The sequence below is a fragment of the Strix aluco genome, chromosome 4, assembly GCF_031877795.1.
Source record: "Strix aluco isolate bStrAlu1 chromosome 4, bStrAlu1.hap1, whole genome shotgun sequence".
NCBI classification, from domain to species: Eukaryota; Metazoa; Chordata; class Aves; order Strigiformes; family Strigidae; genus Strix; species Strix aluco.
Window position 1 is genome coordinate 2,715,734 of NC_133934.1, and position 17,393 is coordinate 2,733,126.

The 17,393-nt window shown below is 36.7% G+C and overlaps 1 protein-coding gene across 1 annotated transcript in view; it reads left to right on the top strand.

Moving 5' to 3' along the window:
- The window catches only part of DNAAF9 (dynein axonemal assembly factor 9), an 84,621-nt gene that overhangs the window by 25,687 nt on the left and 41,541 nt on the right, over positions 1-17,393 (top strand). The window contains exons 7-20 of the mRNA XM_074821779.1: positions 1,764-1,841; positions 4,037-4,135; positions 4,808-4,863; positions 5,972-6,107; positions 7,727-7,808; positions 8,825-8,861; positions 11,475-11,562; positions 11,952-12,028; positions 12,314-12,358; positions 12,825-12,870; positions 13,216-13,327; positions 14,214-14,284; positions 15,050-15,100; positions 15,924-16,011. Of these exons, the coding sequence (XP_074677880.1) occupies positions 1,764-1,841; positions 4,037-4,135; positions 4,808-4,863; positions 5,972-6,107; positions 7,727-7,808; positions 8,825-8,861; positions 11,475-11,562; positions 11,952-12,028; positions 12,314-12,358; positions 12,825-12,870; positions 13,216-13,327; positions 14,214-14,284; positions 15,050-15,100; positions 15,924-16,011 (1,066 nt within the window). The remainder of the gene's footprint in view (positions 1-1,763; positions 1,842-4,036; positions 4,136-4,807; positions 4,864-5,971; positions 6,108-7,726; positions 7,809-8,824; positions 8,862-11,474; positions 11,563-11,951; positions 12,029-12,313; positions 12,359-12,824; positions 12,871-13,215; positions 13,328-14,213; positions 14,285-15,049; positions 15,101-15,923; positions 16,012-17,393) is intronic.

The following is a 17,393-nucleotide window of genomic DNA, read 5'->3' on the forward strand; positions in this document are numbered from 1 at the left end:
TTAATTTTCTTGGACCTCTGCCACAGAAATGCAGATGTCCTATTTTTCTTGTCACTCCTCCGTTTTTACAGCCAGAATGTTCTTTGTCTGACTTCTGACAACTGGAAAAACCCCAAGGAATTAGTAGTACCATTGTTAAAGTCTAGTCACATGTAGTATTGTACACGCTTGCTCAAAAATCTATTATGTAAGTTCAAGTGTGCCTTTCTCTGAGCACTGTACTCTCCACTGACACCTTCATGCTCTTTTTTTTACTTGATTCCATCACTAGTACTGTAATCATCTTGTTGTGTGAAGCTGTCAAAACCATTAAATACAAAGTGCAAATAGATGAGCATCCTTGTGGAGGTGTGCCTAAGTATCAGTAGCCCTTCTTGGTGTCTGAAATTAGTCAATAAAAATTTGACTATGAATTCAGGAGGTTTTTTTGGCCTTCAATTACCCTTGCCAATTCGTTTAATCAATTTGGAGAGGCTTTGAGAAAACTTGCGAGACACGGCGTGGCAGTGACTTTGTAAAGACAGAGTCTCTCCTATTTCATTATGGGAGCTGATACTGTCTTTACAGTGCTCCTGCAGACTTAAAAAGGAGCAATGAAAATTCTCAGTATCTGATTTTGAGTGTGTTATCTCTGGTGGTTCAGCCAGTTCCAGCTTGAGTTCTTGCTTTCTTCCTCCTTGAAGTCATAAGGGGATTTCAAATGGGAAGCGGCATTCTTAACTTTTTACGTAACTGTTTATGCATGGCTTTCTGTTAGGCAGCTGCTGTATGTCACAGACGGGTAGGAAAAACCAATCTATGGGAGGAAGTACATTTGGGATTGCTGTAAATCATCTATAAGTACTTCTGCCATTATTAAAAGGGGGGGCTCTCGGTGTATTTTTAGCTCCTCGGACTGACTTTCCCTCTGTTCATTCTATGCTGTTAGATTTGAAGATAATCTAATGATGATAACTTAGTAATTTTTTTCAGTGTTTCAAGGGCAGTTGCTCTTTTACTACAGAAATCAGAGTTGCTCAAGATGCTGTAATCCAGAGAATTTACTGTACCTACAGGTGAATGGAAGTGATGTCATTATTGCCGTATCTAATAATACAAGTAACTGGAATAACTTTAACGCAGTGGTTTAAGAAAATTCCAGTCAGTGTTACATTTTTAATGAAGTGGGTGGTGGGAAACCACCTCCATGCAGTAATTATTTGGATACATTCAGTATTCAGTAAGTGCAGAAATTATTCAGTTACAAGTGTCCCTTAAGAACATATTTTTGAATAGTCTTATTGGACCAATTATTACCTTGGAAGAAGGTATTGCTAATTGTGAAGTTAAACTAGCTGAGCCTAAATGTACATTATGCTTACAGCAGGAATTGGCTGGTGAGTAGGACAAGTAACCTTGGAATCTGCTTCTTGTCTGTCTTGTCTCAGAAAACTGATCTTTCCCTTTTGCTTATACCAGCTGATGCAAATCTTTGCTATTAACTCAATTTGAAAAGGTTTGTCAAATGATTTGTTTGAAAGACAAGCAAAACTTTGCACGTACTTTAAACCCTCACTTGAGGGGGTGAGTCTGAAGCATCCAGAACACTTGCATCTAGTAAATTCTTTTGTAGCCAGTCGTGTAAAAATACTTCTGAATTCAGAATTTAGGAGGACCGTTGGACTGGGTAGCGTGCTGCAAGTCTGTTTCAGTGCAGCTAAAACCTGAATTGGGGGCACTGTTCATGGTGCTCTTCACAGAAGTGTGTTTAAAATCTTTTTCAGTTAATGGATGTCAGTGTTGATTTGTGGAAGACGTACAGCAAAATGGATCCCGTTTCCTTGGAGGACTTGCTCTTTGAGGTAATGCAGGTGAAATATTCTGAATCAACAACTAGTCTGTTAGTGTAGCTGCGGAACAAAAATACTATGATTTTGTTTTTAATAGTGCTTATGGACTTAATCTGCTGGCCCTGTTGTTCGCAGGGTCTCTTCCCTTTCCTCAAACCTACCACAAAGTCCACAAAACATTAAAATAGCTTGTCTTGGATTCCTTGAATTTCTTAATTTGCCTAAAATTCTCCTAAAAGTTTTTCTAAATGGTGTGACTATTCTTCAAGTCATAGGATGATGTACAAAATACAGAAAGCTGATATGTTTGTGTGTGTTAATCCTCCTTTTGCAGCAAGGGGAGGACAAAAAAAAAAAAAAAAAAAATCCACTTTAACATACAGCCATTCTTCCAGGAAAAAACACTTTCAGGATTGCTTTGTAACTATTTTAAGTGGGTAACAGTGACACACAGTGGCGGCCCTGATGCTTTGTGAAATACAAGTACACAGTGTGAAGTGATTCCTCGTTTCAGTGTGATCTCAGTGCTAGAGAAGAGGGCAATGTAGGAGTATTAGTATATATTACTTTGTTGTTAATTTTTTACCAGTTTCTAGCTTGGCAGCAAAGTAGGCTTTTAATATGTAGCAAGTTCAGCAGTAAGTATCATTTATTAATAAAGTATTGGTAGTTCACACCAGTTTGGTTGTTTAATCAACTGCTATAATGAAAATTAAAATGTCATATGGTTGTTGTCAGTCTAAATAGTCACTCCCTGATATTTCACTTTCCCCTTCCCGTGGAAGTGAGATAAATGTTTGGGGCTTTTCTTGTACCTGGTAAGTCTACCCTGAAACAGACTTATTTATCCTATTTTGAAGTTTTAAATCTGAAAGTTGTTGTTAAATTGACTTCATGTTTTCTGAAAAAAAACCCAAAAAACTAATGGGTGCATACAACTCTGGTTGCATGGAAATTGGTGATTTAAAAATGATGATTTTTCTCAGGATGAAGTTAGGTGATCTTAAAGAGCATTTGAAGCTGGTATATGCTTATACTTGTTTAAGTTTTTGTTAACACAGCTTTGATTTCAAAAAATTCTAATTTGAACTCTCCTTGGGATTTAAAAGAACGTTCTGTACAATATTGGCATGTTCCAAAAAACTGACAAAAGCACTTTTTGGTTCTTAGCTTCTATGAAAAGCTTATTTAATACTGGAATATTCTCCACCGATAGTTTCTCCCTCTAAATGTAAAGCTTCATTTTAAACCTATTACAGGCTGTATTAGTATTTCGGAAAGCTTGTAAGACTTCATCAATGTTCACTCCCTAAATTTCAGTCATTGCTGCATTAATGAAGTGGCTGAAGTAAAATACTGTATAATACTTATACCACTACTGAAATAATAGTTCTGGTTTTGCCTGTTATATATCTGAAATACTACACTTTCTACAGTCGGGAAGTCTCTCATCTTCCAAGTTAGTATGTGACAAGTAACTGAAAGTAATCATTTAAAAATTGCCTAATTCGGTAAGGTTCCTGCTTTATCAGTATGGCACACACTTTTCTTTTTATTGATTCTCTGACTTTTTTAATTAATTTGAATGCAACACTTACCTATAGTAATTTTCCTTTTTTATTCTGCTTTAGTGAGGTGTTACTGATACTTCCTTTTCCACTTACCAATTTTTTTTACAAATGTAGATAAAGAAATGTCTGTCACTTGCCTATCATGAGCTTCCCAAATTCCCCACCCTGTTCTTCATTTTCTGTCCATAAGCTTACTTAATGTCAGATAAAAATTACTGCAGAACCTTTTGGAGATTTACAAATTGAAAGTTAGATCTGTCCAAGTGTTCATTTTGGATGTCTTAGGGGAAACAGGAGGTCTGAGTTATGAGTGATCTCAAAACAGCTTACTTGCCCAGGTTAAAAGCAGATAATGCTGGGCTGTGGTGCTTTTCCCTCTCCTGCCTCTTCTCTCTCCAAAAAAAAAAACCCCAAACAAAAAATCACACACCCAAAAAATCCCATAAAATCCAGCAAAAAGTTCTTATCTTTTATTTTCTTGTACTTCCTGTTTCATTGGGCAGGCTGTATTATATACTGCATAGTGAAATGTAATCCTTGTTGTTCTGAAGTAACTTGGGTTCATTCGGTACAATCTGTGACTTCCTTTCTCTGGAATAACACTCGCCTTAGTAATGTTAAATATTTTTCTTCTAGGATTTAATGATTTTTGAACACCAGTGGACCAACTTTTTTGCTAATTTTGATACTGAAATTCCCTTCATTCTGGAACTATCAGAATCTCAGGCGGGGGAGGTATGCCTGCTTCCGTAGTCCTTTGAAATGCTAGTGTCATCCATGCAGAAGTAATAAGTATTCAGCATTGTTTTTTGGTTTTGTGTGGTGTTTTTTTGTTTGTTTCTTTGGTTTCTTTTCTCCCTACACTGTCCCACCTTTCATGTTTGAGGAGTAGAAACCTATTGTTTTTTTTAAGTTCATCACCCACCTTACCTATCCATGGTATGATGGCTTAGGACTGCCTGGTGTAATTCAGTTGAGTGTTTCTTCCCTGATAAATGAACTTAGTTGATTATGTCTGCACAGCAGGTCCCAGTTTGCAGGTAGATTGACTTTCATTTTGGTGGGAGCTCCAGGATGTGCCCTTCCTCACAAGTTGATGTTGCACATGTCAAATCTCAGACGTAACTGATGGTAACATACAGCACAGGTGAAAATAGCACACTACATTTTGATAGTGCCTGTTGCTTTGTAAGCATGTCTCAGACTTAATGGTGTTTGGGTTTGTTTACGGAGGTTGGAAGTAGTTTTTGAGGGTCTGGGAGTTTGAGATGGATAATTCGTGTTTGCTCTTAATGATAGTGAGGATATATCACTTGTTAAGTTCATTTACTTGTTAAAGTAAAAACTTGTTTAACAAGTTCATTTACTTGTTAAAAAGGTTTGTGGTTTTTTTTTAATTCTTCACAGCCTTTCAGAAGTTACTTCAGTCACGGAATGATCTCAAGCCATATAACAGATAACAGGTATTACTCAATTATTCCCTGTGACACTGTGGTGTCACTAGTACTTGAATATGTTATTTCCCTATCTCTGATGCCATAATGCTTATAATTCCTTTTGGGACCATCTCAATATATCAAACCTCATCTTTGCATATTTAAAAAAACGTGCAAAAGCACTTCTGGGATGGCTAAGCTGAATTTTCATGGGATGTGATGCTGTATTTATTACATATACAGTGTCAATATGTTTGAAACCATCCACCTTACGCATTCTAATATGATCAATTTCTTTATGTTCAGATACCTAAACAAATACACAAACCTAGTACACAGCACAGCTATGTTTGAAAAACTCAAAAGCAATTAAAACATGAAGGTTGAAGAAGTCAGTATACTTTTGTGAGTCACCACATGCACAAGGCCAGTGCTTAAAGCAGGGCAGTTAAAAACCCGAATGTTAGCCAACGTAAGCTGGGCAATACAGGCCAGCTTTACTTTATTTCAGCGCAGAATTTTAACCCAGAGAGGAAGGTTGTTTGTTATGTGTTGCAAAACCAAGCGTTCTGCTGTTTTGAGCTAAATAAAGGTTGCTTAGCTACTTGAATGCCTCTGCAGCTTCTTCTTTATTTGGAATTAAGCAGTGGAGTTCAATGTCCTTTGTTTTCAGCATCCTATGTTGTTTGCATTTAAATAATGAAAAGAAAAACCTTGACCTTTCCAGTTGAGTCTTGGGCCCAAAGCCAGAACTAAAACCAAAATAGTTTTTGTTTAATTCCAATATACTAATTTTGGAATTTTCAAGATGGTAAATTTTAAACTAGTCAGCTTTTCAAGGCAATTTACTTTTAAAAAGAGGAAAAAAAACTAATAGCATTTGGGAAGCAGCCATGAGATATGTTGTTGTATACGAAAGAAATTATAGTCTTGTTAATTCGAGAAGGTTTTTTTCTTTTTGGAACCTGGTCTTTTGAATGGCAGGCTTTCTGCAGCTGTAGTAAACTTTTTTTTGTCCTGCTCTTTTAGTGAGAAATTCAATAGTTGGTCCATCAGACTTGAAAAGTTTGATTTCATATGTTGCTTGTAAGTTTTCTTCAAGTATTTTGGTGGTGATACCCTCTTTTCTCCTTAGCCCAAGCCGGCAGCCCTTTGTTCTCTTTGGGAGCCACTCAACTAAGGAAAACTTGAACTCTGGTAACTTTAATTTTCCATCAGAAGGACATCTTGTTCGAAACACTGGCCTTGGTGGAAGCACTGCTAAGCATATGGTAAGGCTTTTAAGTAATTATCTGATATTTTAAAGCTGCGTATATTTTCTTTGTATATTTTTTTGTGCCCTTAAAATGCTCACCTTCCATGAGGTAAATACCCAATTCTCTTAACATATAAAAACATATGTTACCTTAACAATCAGCCAGTTTAAGGAACAAATTTCCTTTTTCTTTCTCTTTCCAAGTCAAACTATACTGGATATTTAATCGGGGACTGCTGAATGGCTTAAAATGTGTTTTCCCCTCTAAAAAGACAACTTTTTAAACGGTTGTGGTGCTGTAAATGTGTGGGGTGGGGAAGAGGGAAATGCTGTTTGTGAGGACATTTGTCTTAGCCATAAAGTGAAAATCTTCCCAATATGGTAGCATATGATGAACTTAACTGACACACGGATTTTGTTTTAATCGGAATTGTTTAGCCATTTCTTAAAAAGAAGTGGAAAGACACTTTTTTTGATAATGGCTTTGTGCGTAGACACAGGATACTTACGCGTATCCAAATTTCAGTGTATGCTTCAGCAGCTGAACAGTTCATGAAACTGAAAAATCTTTCTGGTGTTCAAAGAATGTTAAGATTAACTTGTTTCCATTTTCAAGTAAAAGCTTAGTTTTAAAACATATGATGAGGTCGATGGCTTGTTGCACCGCCGCGCAGGGGACGTAACTGGGGAAGCGACCCCAGGGAATTCAGATCCTCTGGCTGGCTGGGCTGGGTGCATCAAGAAGGTAACTCGCAGCGAAGGAGGAGAGGTAGCGTGCAGCTTGCGTTGTGTAGTTCTCCCTGCTGGCCCATTCCCATGGGCTCAGGGAGTGTCCGTCAGTGGTGCGAGTCCAGAGTCTGTGCTGCTGAGGAGATGATGGATGTGGTGGAGTACAGGTCATTGTGGAGTGAACGTATGGCTGAGGGAATGAGTTGGAGCTTGTCATGACAACATTTCATGCATAAGTTGCCTTAGGGATGGATGGACGTGGGTATTCTGGACACGCTGCATGTGTCAAAAGCCCGAGAAAGGATTGTTTTAGCATCCCGGTGAAATCTCATCCTCCATTTGCTACTCTGTCTAACCCTATTTCTGTAAAAACACTTCCAATTCTGTTTTTTCTCCCCTTGTTCCCGTTCCCGTTAAGCCCATTTGGTATCTTTCAAAAGCCAAGTACAATTTTGTTCTGATGTACTTGCTCCATCTGTTGTCCTCAGATTCTGACATTGTTCTTAAAAAGGTGGTTTATTTACAGGTACAGGTGATACTGTTTTAATAGGGTGTCATGAAAATAGTAAATAAGACCAAGTGCAAACATAGTTATGGGAACCTGACACACTTTCCTCTTCATGAAAAGAGCAGTTGACATAGGAAATTGAAAACAGATGCTTAACGCTTATGGAAGTCAGAGCTCGTCTCCTTTCCAAAGTCTTTCAACCATTCAGGTCAAGTCAAAAGTGAAATATACCTTTGAAAACGTAAGTTGCTCTTTTAAAATCCAGTTAAGTCTGTGTTGTACACTTCCTGTAGTACGTCAGTGGTTAGAAGGCTTAAGGGGAACTTAGCTTATTGTTAATTATTGCACCTGTTTTTTTTACTAAGGTCTTTTTGTATCTCATTAATACTGACAACTAGGTAGTGCAGTGTGTGTCTCCAAAGGGACCTCTGGCTTGTTCAAGGACCTATTTTTTTGGAACCACTCACATTCCTTTCCTGGGTAAGTATATTAAAAATACCAAGCAGTAATTTAAGGCAGTTATTCTCTTAGATTATTTAAAATTTGTAGTGATTTAAGAGATGGCTTTGATTCCTTTATGAGCATTAGGCCATGGAGGGGTAGATACTGTGTAGTTCTGTAGCCCTGAAGTCATAGCAGAACATTGTTCTGTTGCACATCCTGCCTTCACGTGGGAAAACCTGTCAGATATTCGCAAAGAATGATTCAAACGTCGACAAGTATATTTGTGTTTGCATCAGAATGCAGCGTGAAGGTAGAGGCACCTGAGCATGCAGGCCTTTTACAAGTACTAGATAAATATTTAAGTCTGTGTTCCATACAGGTTGAGAGAAAAACAGTCCCCCAAAATATAGTAATTCAAAGTGGTAGTTTTCAAATAAACCTGCTTTGGGTTTTTTTTAACGAATAATTGAGGATTTTTAAAAGGATCGAGAAAATTATTTTGCTTTCATCCTTTATCCTCTGGTTGGAGTCCAATATAGTGTGCTATAATAGCTGTATTCCCTGACAAAAAACAAGCCATATGGTATTTTTAAAAACAATTGTCTCACCCATTTTAAATGGCTGCATGAGTCCATGGGTAGAATCATTCTCCTCAAGGTTACTACATTACCTTGAAACCATATCCAGCTCAGAAAATATCTGAAGAGAAGGTGGTTTGAGTCTTGCAAAATGGAAGTAATTACAGCATATGTTTGTTCCTGGTTGTGCTCTTTCCTGGGCATCCAGGAGTGGCCACTTTGGGACACAGGATACAGTGGGAGAGGGGTCTTTGTTCTGACCCGATGCAGGTCTTAGTCTTGACTGTAGGTTATACTGGCAGGTACCAGTTAACCTGTGATTTCCTCTTTTTTTTAAATCTGCAAGCAAACCACAGTTATATAAAATACTAGATAAATGTCATGTAAGATACGCAGCAGAAATGCTATGCCCAAGAAGTTCGGTGTGAATGCTCCTGAAAGTGCTTAAAACAAACATTTTTGTTTTTAATACAGGAAATGACAATGAGATGCACAAGCAAGCTGAACAAGTGTAAGCTGTCAACTTTTTATTATTCCGTAACTCTTCACTCTTTCTACCTTGTGGCAGTAGGTCAAAACCGCTTTTAGTCAGCAGTGGCTGTTGGCATTTGCAGAGCTACATTTTTATTTAGACTAACGTGAATGTGAGAGGGTTTCATGCAAATTGCTCATCAAGCTATTGAGTTTCAATGAGCAAACTAGGAATTGTTAGTGTGACATCCATTCTGCTGTACAACGAAGTATGGAAGGAAGTATTAGTATGTTTTGCTTAAATTTTAGTAAAACTTTTTTTATCTTAACGCTTATTTGAATTGCTTTAAAATGTAATTCATATACACTGTCAGGGAAAGTATAACTGAATGGGAGCCTGTTCCACAGATAGAAGTAAAAGTAATTTTTAGATTAGTTTCATTATATTAAACAATATGTAAGACTTATACTGCTTAGTGAAAATGCCAACGGGGAGCACTCAAACTTGCAAAGAAATTTAACTATGTTAAATGATAGATGAAAGTTCACTTTTGAATTTTTTTGTTAGCAAGCTACAAAGCTTCTGCACATTTTGACCTTCACAAAATAAGACTTTGTTTATCCATGTTGATGTCCCCTTCTCTGCATGTTGTAGATACCTGTCAAGCTTTTAAGTACATGGTAGATAATCTGCTTTGGTACTGCTGTCACTCTTGGTAAACCAGACCTTTCCGTAGAGGTTTTGTCCTCCTTGCTAGTTAGGATAATTTTAAGACCCTATTCTTGCTTGTGCAGCAGAGCAGTTTGCAAGCCTGTGTGACATGTCAGCAAGATACTAAAGATGTGTCAGAGGAGCCAGTAGTGGTGACCTTTTATGTGAAGTATTGTTGACTTTTGGTAGTTGTGATATGGTCCTCAAAGACCTAAAAGTGAAGTTAGTAGACTGAGCAGCAGATTTTTCTTTTTTTTTTTTTAATAGTAGAGTTAACTTTGACAAGTAATTTTGCTTACATGTATGTTCTGTTCAAACATACAGAATATTTCTTGTCCTACTTCTGAAAGACTTTGTACTAAATACAGTTCTAACTGAGATGGCTAGAGAAGCTCTAAGCAAAGCAGAGTCAGTTGGTAGAGGCAGTATTTTTTATAAGAATATCTTTTTCTTGGAAGCATCCCTGTATTGGATCAAATAATCTAGTTTCAACAGCAGCAGCAAAATCAGCTTTTCTGGCAAACCTGACCTTGTGATTGTAGAGTAAGTTTGCAGGAGTCCTGTAACTGATTCTTACATTTGTCAGTGTTTTCTAATGAAATAAAAAGTGGAAAAAAATATTTTGTAAGCACTTCTCAGTTCAAATGTGGCTGCATTTAGGAAGCAGAACTGCAACCAAGAGTGCAGGTTGGCTGGAGTGCATAAACTTGACTGTGCAACTTCAAGTGTCCATGGGGTAGACTTTGTATTTTTATTGTTTTAAGAAAATACCATTTTCTGTTTTGCATTGTTAATGTTAAAATTTTAAAATGGGAAGAAGAGTAAGGTAACTACAGCATTTTAATGTAAAGCACAGCCCAGTGTGAGGTGTTTTTTGCAAATATACGTGAATTTGAAAATAGAAATGGTTACAGAGTTAGGAAGAATTATACACATTTCCTGTAATGAAGGTGTACTGAAAAGATAAGTTAAATGCATGTGTTAGTACATGAAATTACATCGAAGACACCTCAAAAAGTAGTAAGAAGGTTCGATATTAAAATCTGTTACTGCTACTGGGGATGAAGTTCAAAGACAAGCATTGGTGCATTTTGAGGTTCCTCCACGTGCGGGAGTTTCAGATGCTTTTTTTCCATCCTTCAGGAATGCTTTGCCTATAGCTTAAATGCTGTATCCTTCTCTTTCCTCCCTTCCCTCCCTCAACCTCTAACAGTTGCAGAGGAGTAATGAGAGGAATTAGTTTGGGGAAGTAGGACTGTTTTGTCAATCGACTTATCTTTTTGTTCCAATTTAGCAGGAAGACAGAGGCTGATGTTTCTTAGTTGGGCACAGGTGGTTTTTTACAATAGTTCTGGAGCTGTAAGTACGTCAGTAGCTGTAAGTTGCTTCTGGCTTTTTTTTTTTATTCCTGTAAAATTTTTTCAATTCCCTTTTAAGAAGGGAATTGGACTAAGCTGTGATGTAGATGTGCTCAAAAGGTTGTGGTGACTGGTTTGTTTTAGTATCTTTTTTTGCTTGACACCCTCCAGAACAAGTCAGTCTCGGAAGTCTGTTCACTCTGTTTTCCAGTTTTGCTTTAGTGGAACATGGGGCTACCGTTCTCTTCTTGTTGGGATATTTAGGATGTGATCCTCAACGCAACTGCAGCGAAAGTCAAAAATAAAACTTTTTTTTTTTTTTTTTTCCTTGACTGATGAGAGCAGGGATACATTTGTGCCAAGAGGTTTCTTCCCAAGACAGGTTCTAATTTGAGCAATTTACTTGCTCTAATTTATTTTTATAAACTGAAAGGTTAAATATAAAGCTATTTCTACACTTATTTGACCAAGGACCCCTTCCATCTAAGGGAGTTGTGTTACGAGTGGAAAAACTGCTCCTTTAAACAGAGGAGGAAGAAAACTCTATCTGTCTAGTAAATGTTGTGTTTGTATTTCTCTTCAGTACGCTGTTGTCGCAAATATATACTGCTGTTGTAGAGGCTGTGCTTGCTGGCATTGAGTGCTATGCTAAAACTTCCACTGAATCCAAGGTAAATGAAGCACCGATTCTGTACGCTGTAATTGTTGATTTGGATTGCTTGCAATATAAGATTACACGCAAACCAAAATTAAAAAAATAAATGTTTCAGTCAACTGCGTAACATAATGAAGTTAATACCATGGCCTCCAACCAGTCGCTCTGAATTCTGTTTAAAAAAGAGAAGTTTCAGAGTAGATCTAATCTTACCCATCTACAAATGTTTTTCCATCTTTCATGAATTTTCCTAACCTCATAGTAAGGAAAATCAAATATGCAAAAGAACAAATTTTAGCCTGGTGCATCAGTGTGTTATTGTTTAGTGTATGGTCTCTTGTTTATCTTGTGGGTGCTGCTGTAGTTGCTGGGAAGAAGATAATTTATTCTGTTCCCTTTTTTCAGGCAAAGGAGGTAGCAGAGCAGGTGCTCATGTCTGCATTAGACACCCTTCATTTAACACAACTTAAAACTGCATTACGGTATGTGTTTCAAATACTTACTGATTGATGTATTGTGTTGATATATTAGCTGCTTTTGGGAGAAAATATGTCAAATGTTAATTTTAAAATGAGCTTGCATAACTGCCAAATTCCAAGACTTCATAATGCATTCAGACTTTTAAAATCATTATAATTATTTCATTTTTCTTTTCCTGCTTTTTTTAATCACTTCAGCAGTTATTTTGCTTTAAATCTATTATTGCTTATTTTTTACATGTAGAAGTATAAAACACATTTTTCACCAGTACAATTTCTGTTCTACAGCTCCAAAATTGCTTTTCAAATTCAGGCTGTGAATAATCATGGAAGGTTTGTATCACTGTCTTTACACTTCTTTTTATTAATTAATGTTTTTAATATACTACTAAGTTTATTTTTCTTGTCTTGGAACTTCTGAGAGAACATTGCCTTTGATTATTTCATACAAGATATATTAAATGCTTCTGTGTATGTGACAGTTTTAATGATTTCATATCTGTAATTCTGTGGAATCGTAAAAACATTTTAAAAAAAATCTAAAAGAACTGGGCAGACCAATTTTATTAACTGTTAGTGAATAGAAACAGCATGAGCCCATTAAGAGTTTCCTTTTAAAACTGTGCTTTTAACTTAGTTGATATCACAAGCTTGTGCTTTTTTAATTCCCATGCTGTCTAATTGACTGAAATGGCCTACACAAATAAGGGTTTATTTTAAAAATTAAATAGCTTTTTTGGCTGCTATGAAGTCACTCAAAATGATCTAACCTTTAAATTTTTAATTACAATTGTTCTAGAATTACTCCATTAGATAATGAGGATAGCCTGAGTTTGATTAAAACGGTAAGTAAGCTGTTCAGTATTCTGATTATACATTTTATTAGAAAATAGAGCTAGAGGGCTGCTTTTTTTATGGGGCATGCTGAGATTTTTATTTATGTGAATACAAATATAAGGGGAGAGATGAGAAGGATTTCAGATGCTGAAACCAAGGTAAGATTGAGTTTTAACATGAAGTCAGACAGTGGAATTTGGGATAAAACATTAAGATAGAGTTATGATCTCAGACTTTCCACCACAAGACAGAAGCGTTGTTTTGGGAGGTTTAAAACATACGGATTTTGCTGCTTCCATTGAAATGTCTCAAGTTCTGCTTTCTCTTTGTTTCTGTCCAACTGTTTGCTGTAGGCATCTATGATGGTATTTGACATTCCAGACTTGCTCACAGGAAGAGGATGCTTGGGATCTGTTGTCTTTTCAGAGTCCTTTCTAACGTCACAGATACAAGTAAAAGAAAGAGGTAACTCTTAAATTCTAACACCAGTGTTGTTATTCTGTTAGCTTTGGTGTCACGGAAGAACAAAAGGACTTCCAATGGATGTTATTACTATTACCGTTAGGGTTTTAAGCCTTTGGGTTAATTAAGACTTAAATGTTTTAACTTGGTAGTAATGAATATCTTAAGTGTCAAGTTACTCTAATCTCACTGAAAGGACTTTGGGTTTTATGGCTGCCTTGTGATACAGCAGGGCTGAGGCATAAAAAATTTAAGTGTAATAGTACCCTTCCTAAATTTTCTTCAATCTTAGTGAATGTTTTCTATTCTATGAGGAAATTCAGACAGCTCTATTCCATCGCTTTTGTAGCACACATTTTATACAATGTTTTAATTTCAGTTGCTCTTTGGAAGAGATGAAACAAAACTCAAAAAGGATATGATTTTTAGCAAGCTTGTTTTTGGAACAGTCTTACATTTAAAATACAGGATACAGGGTAATTTCCATAACTTTAGAGAAGTGCATATTTTCCAGATTGTTTACATGTGACAAAGATAGATGGTTATTGAGGTTGTCTGAACAATATTTATGAACTCGTCTATCCAGACAGGCTGTGGGTTTTTAACCGTGGGAGTTGGAACGCTTTTGGTGGGGAGGAGAGCAAAGGAAGAAGCTGTGTACTAAGACCAGAATAAAAGCAGGGTTTCTTTGGCATTGTATAGCAGCTCTGTCTGTGGTACAGCACAAGAAGACTGGGAGCTAGTCTGCTGTGAAAGCTTCACTTAAACACTAATAAGTCCTTAAAATAATTTCCTAAAGAAATTTCAAGTCATAAAAGTAACTTATTGAACAGTCTGAAGTATAATGGATGGTATTATACTACTTTGCTTTCCATTTACTTCCCTGCAGATGGCAGCATTAATTCAGAAACCAGCCACATAATACTGACTGCAGCTATCCCAAGATACACTTCTTGGCTGGTTAGTACACAAAAACTTATTTGAGTTTTTCCTATACATACAGATTCACAAATGAAAACTTGTTGTAAAAATATGGATGTATGAGGAAAAAATATGGAACTTGGGTATTGAAACAATATATTAATACTCTTCTGATTTTTGAATTTGGACATGAAGTGAAAAAAAATAGTAAGTGAAAAGAGGCTGATGGTTCCGTTCAAAACACAAGTTTTAAATTATTTAATTTTCACTGCTTCAGTTTTTAGCTGTGTAAAGGCCTGGCTGTTTTTCAAGTACAAAGTATGACTTTTGAAAATTCTGTCTATTGTGGGGCACTTCAGACCACTTGAACATCTTCCCCGACAGAAAGAAGGGTCTGCTTCCAGACCTCTGATGTACTACTCTGTGTTAGAGGTATAATTCCAATGAATGTTACAAATTTGGACAACATTATGCCCTTTGGCAATCCATACTTCTTAAACACTTTAACAGTAATAAAGAATAAGACTGAATGGGATACACTACTTTGTGTCTATACAATACTATTTTAGTCTATAAAACAATTTAATGGGGAGTATACCCTTGAATGTGTTTCAAGGAACTCTTTCAGTCCCATGGTAACACAGTATTGAAGAGCACAAAGCTGTCTTTGAAACACTGTGCTCTCAGGACTTTATCTGTGGTACCTGAGTTCTTGTTTGCCTTCAATCTTCTTTAATGCTTTTTATTTAACTTAGACTTGTTTTATCTACTAACAATACAAATGGAAACTGTTTCTGGCTACAGGTTGAAGATAGTGATGTGAAACTGTCTGAAAAGGCACAGCATATATTGAAGGTAAAATTAAATCTTTTTGTTAAAGTATAGAAGTTACTCTTTCAAAAAACAGTATTCAAAAAATCTTAGCTGCTAGCAAAACTGGCTTTTTTATGTTTGTTACTCCTTTTCTACGGAAGATTTACCTGTTCTACCCTGTCTCTTTCAAACTTTGACCTACAAAAAAATACATTGTGTGAAATAAAGAAAGCCTCAAACTTTTATGAAGAACAACAGAACCCAAGAGCAAAAAGAGTTCTAATAAAGCTACAATTTCATGGAAGTCTCACTATGTATTACCCATGGAGCTTATGTGTTTCAAAAAAAAAACCCCAAAAACTCAATGCCACTCTACATGCAACTTTCTTTTAACTTAATTAGCATGCTAAATGTCTAAAGGAAAACACTTTAAGCACTATGAAAAAGAAAAGAATTTGGAATCTGGGAACATCTTAAACCACATGAGTTTCACATTTGTGGTTTAATTTGCGGTTACCAGAAATCTTCATTATAAATAGATTTATTTTCCTGTAATATACTTTTAGTTCAGTAGATTGGCAATCTAAAACCAAAAAGCTATGCCTTGCGGTTGTGACAATAACTTGTAACTTAATAGCTGCTGGCAAAACCAAAATGGGGGGGGAAGTGCTTTAAAAATTTATACCCTTGTCATGCTGTCTTTCACTAGTTCTTCTGTATAAATGCAGTTTAAAATTCTTCAAAGTTCTGACAGATGCTGTTTAAAAAAATCTATTGTCTTGAAGCAAAAGCATGAGAAAATAGTCTTGCCTGGATTACAGTCCTTGATCCAGTCTGTGATCTACTGTTTGTTTTTCCTGTTTAGGAAGACAAATCTTTTCTGGGCACTTTACTCACTGGAGGCGATGGAGCGTATATTTATTCTAGCAGTCCACAGGCCATGCCTGCAGAAGGTGAGATGTGGGTTTTTTTCAATTGCTTACAGAGTTGGTCCACTTCTTGGGGGTTTTTTTGTTTGGTTTTTAAACATGAGAGATGCACGGTTTCTGGGATTCACACATTTGGTGAGCCTACCTATACCGTTACCTGAAGCTTTCCTTCCATTTGCCTTTACAACTCTCTCTTCTTAAACTCCATGTCTCATTTTTTTTGTCCCCAACCTCTGCTTGAAACTCCTGGTCCTAGAAGAAGGATTCCTACCAGGGCCATAGGCTTGCTTTTGAGGCACGTGGGACTCTTACATGATTGACAATGAGGCTTTGCAGACCTGGGAGATGGCTTTTTTTCCATAGTTAATGTTCAAAAGCTGCTTCTGTCCTTTAATAGATGATGTGCCATATGTTTTCTGCCTTTTCTGTATCTCTATGAGCATTAGGTTGGAAAGATTGGGCATTACAGTAGTGACAGGATGCAGTGGGCTCCCAGCTCAAGAACTGAAGGCAAATATGCACCTTTTGGGTGATGTGATGTGCTGCCTGTGATGTAGGAGGGGATTGGAATGGTTTGTTTCTAAATTTATTTACAGCCTTGTGTTCTTTGCGCCTACTGAAGCCTCCTCCTGGAGTTGACATGTCGTTCCAGTTTTTTTCCATTGTCATTGTCACTCAGGAACTTCAGTGCTTGTTAGCATGGATATTCACCAGAAAGGTGCTCGATCTTGGTCCTTTTCAGATTCAGTCAAATTACTGATTTCTGACACGAGATTACTAGCAGTAATCTTAGATCATTCCTCTTTCCTTCAAGAACTTAATTAACGTGAATATCCCAGTAAAACAGCTAAAGAGAATTTGGGAGGACTGTTGGGAGGGGTTTCCGCTCAGTCCACAGCCATGTGTTAACGTGCCTTCCTTTGCCTTGGACTGATAGATACTTCTTAAGGCATAATATTTTTATATTCCACTGCACAGAGAAGGCACTGTTGTCACAGTACTGCTGTACAACAGAGGATATCTAATACCTGACATCCAAGTGCTTAGTATAAGCTGACGAACTTTAGAGGAAAATCTTTAGCTTTTTTGTTTTTGTAGTTATGCAATCTAGTGTTGAGGATAAAGAATGATGTAGACAGCAGTTAAACAGCAACCTTCACATCGTGGAATTTGCTTTTGCTCTAACTGAACAGATTTTAAAGAAAGAAGGTAAATGCAGAATAACATATTTAACTTATTTTGCAGTACAGTGCTGTGGGCACATGTTCACTCAGTAAATAACTAGAGAATGGTAAATTTAAATTTTTGTTGGCTTTGTGAAAACTGGCTCTGTGTGCCCCAATGGAGCAATTTACTTTTTCCCTTTTTTGGGGAGATTTGTGAAGTTAAATGTTTTGATAACTCTC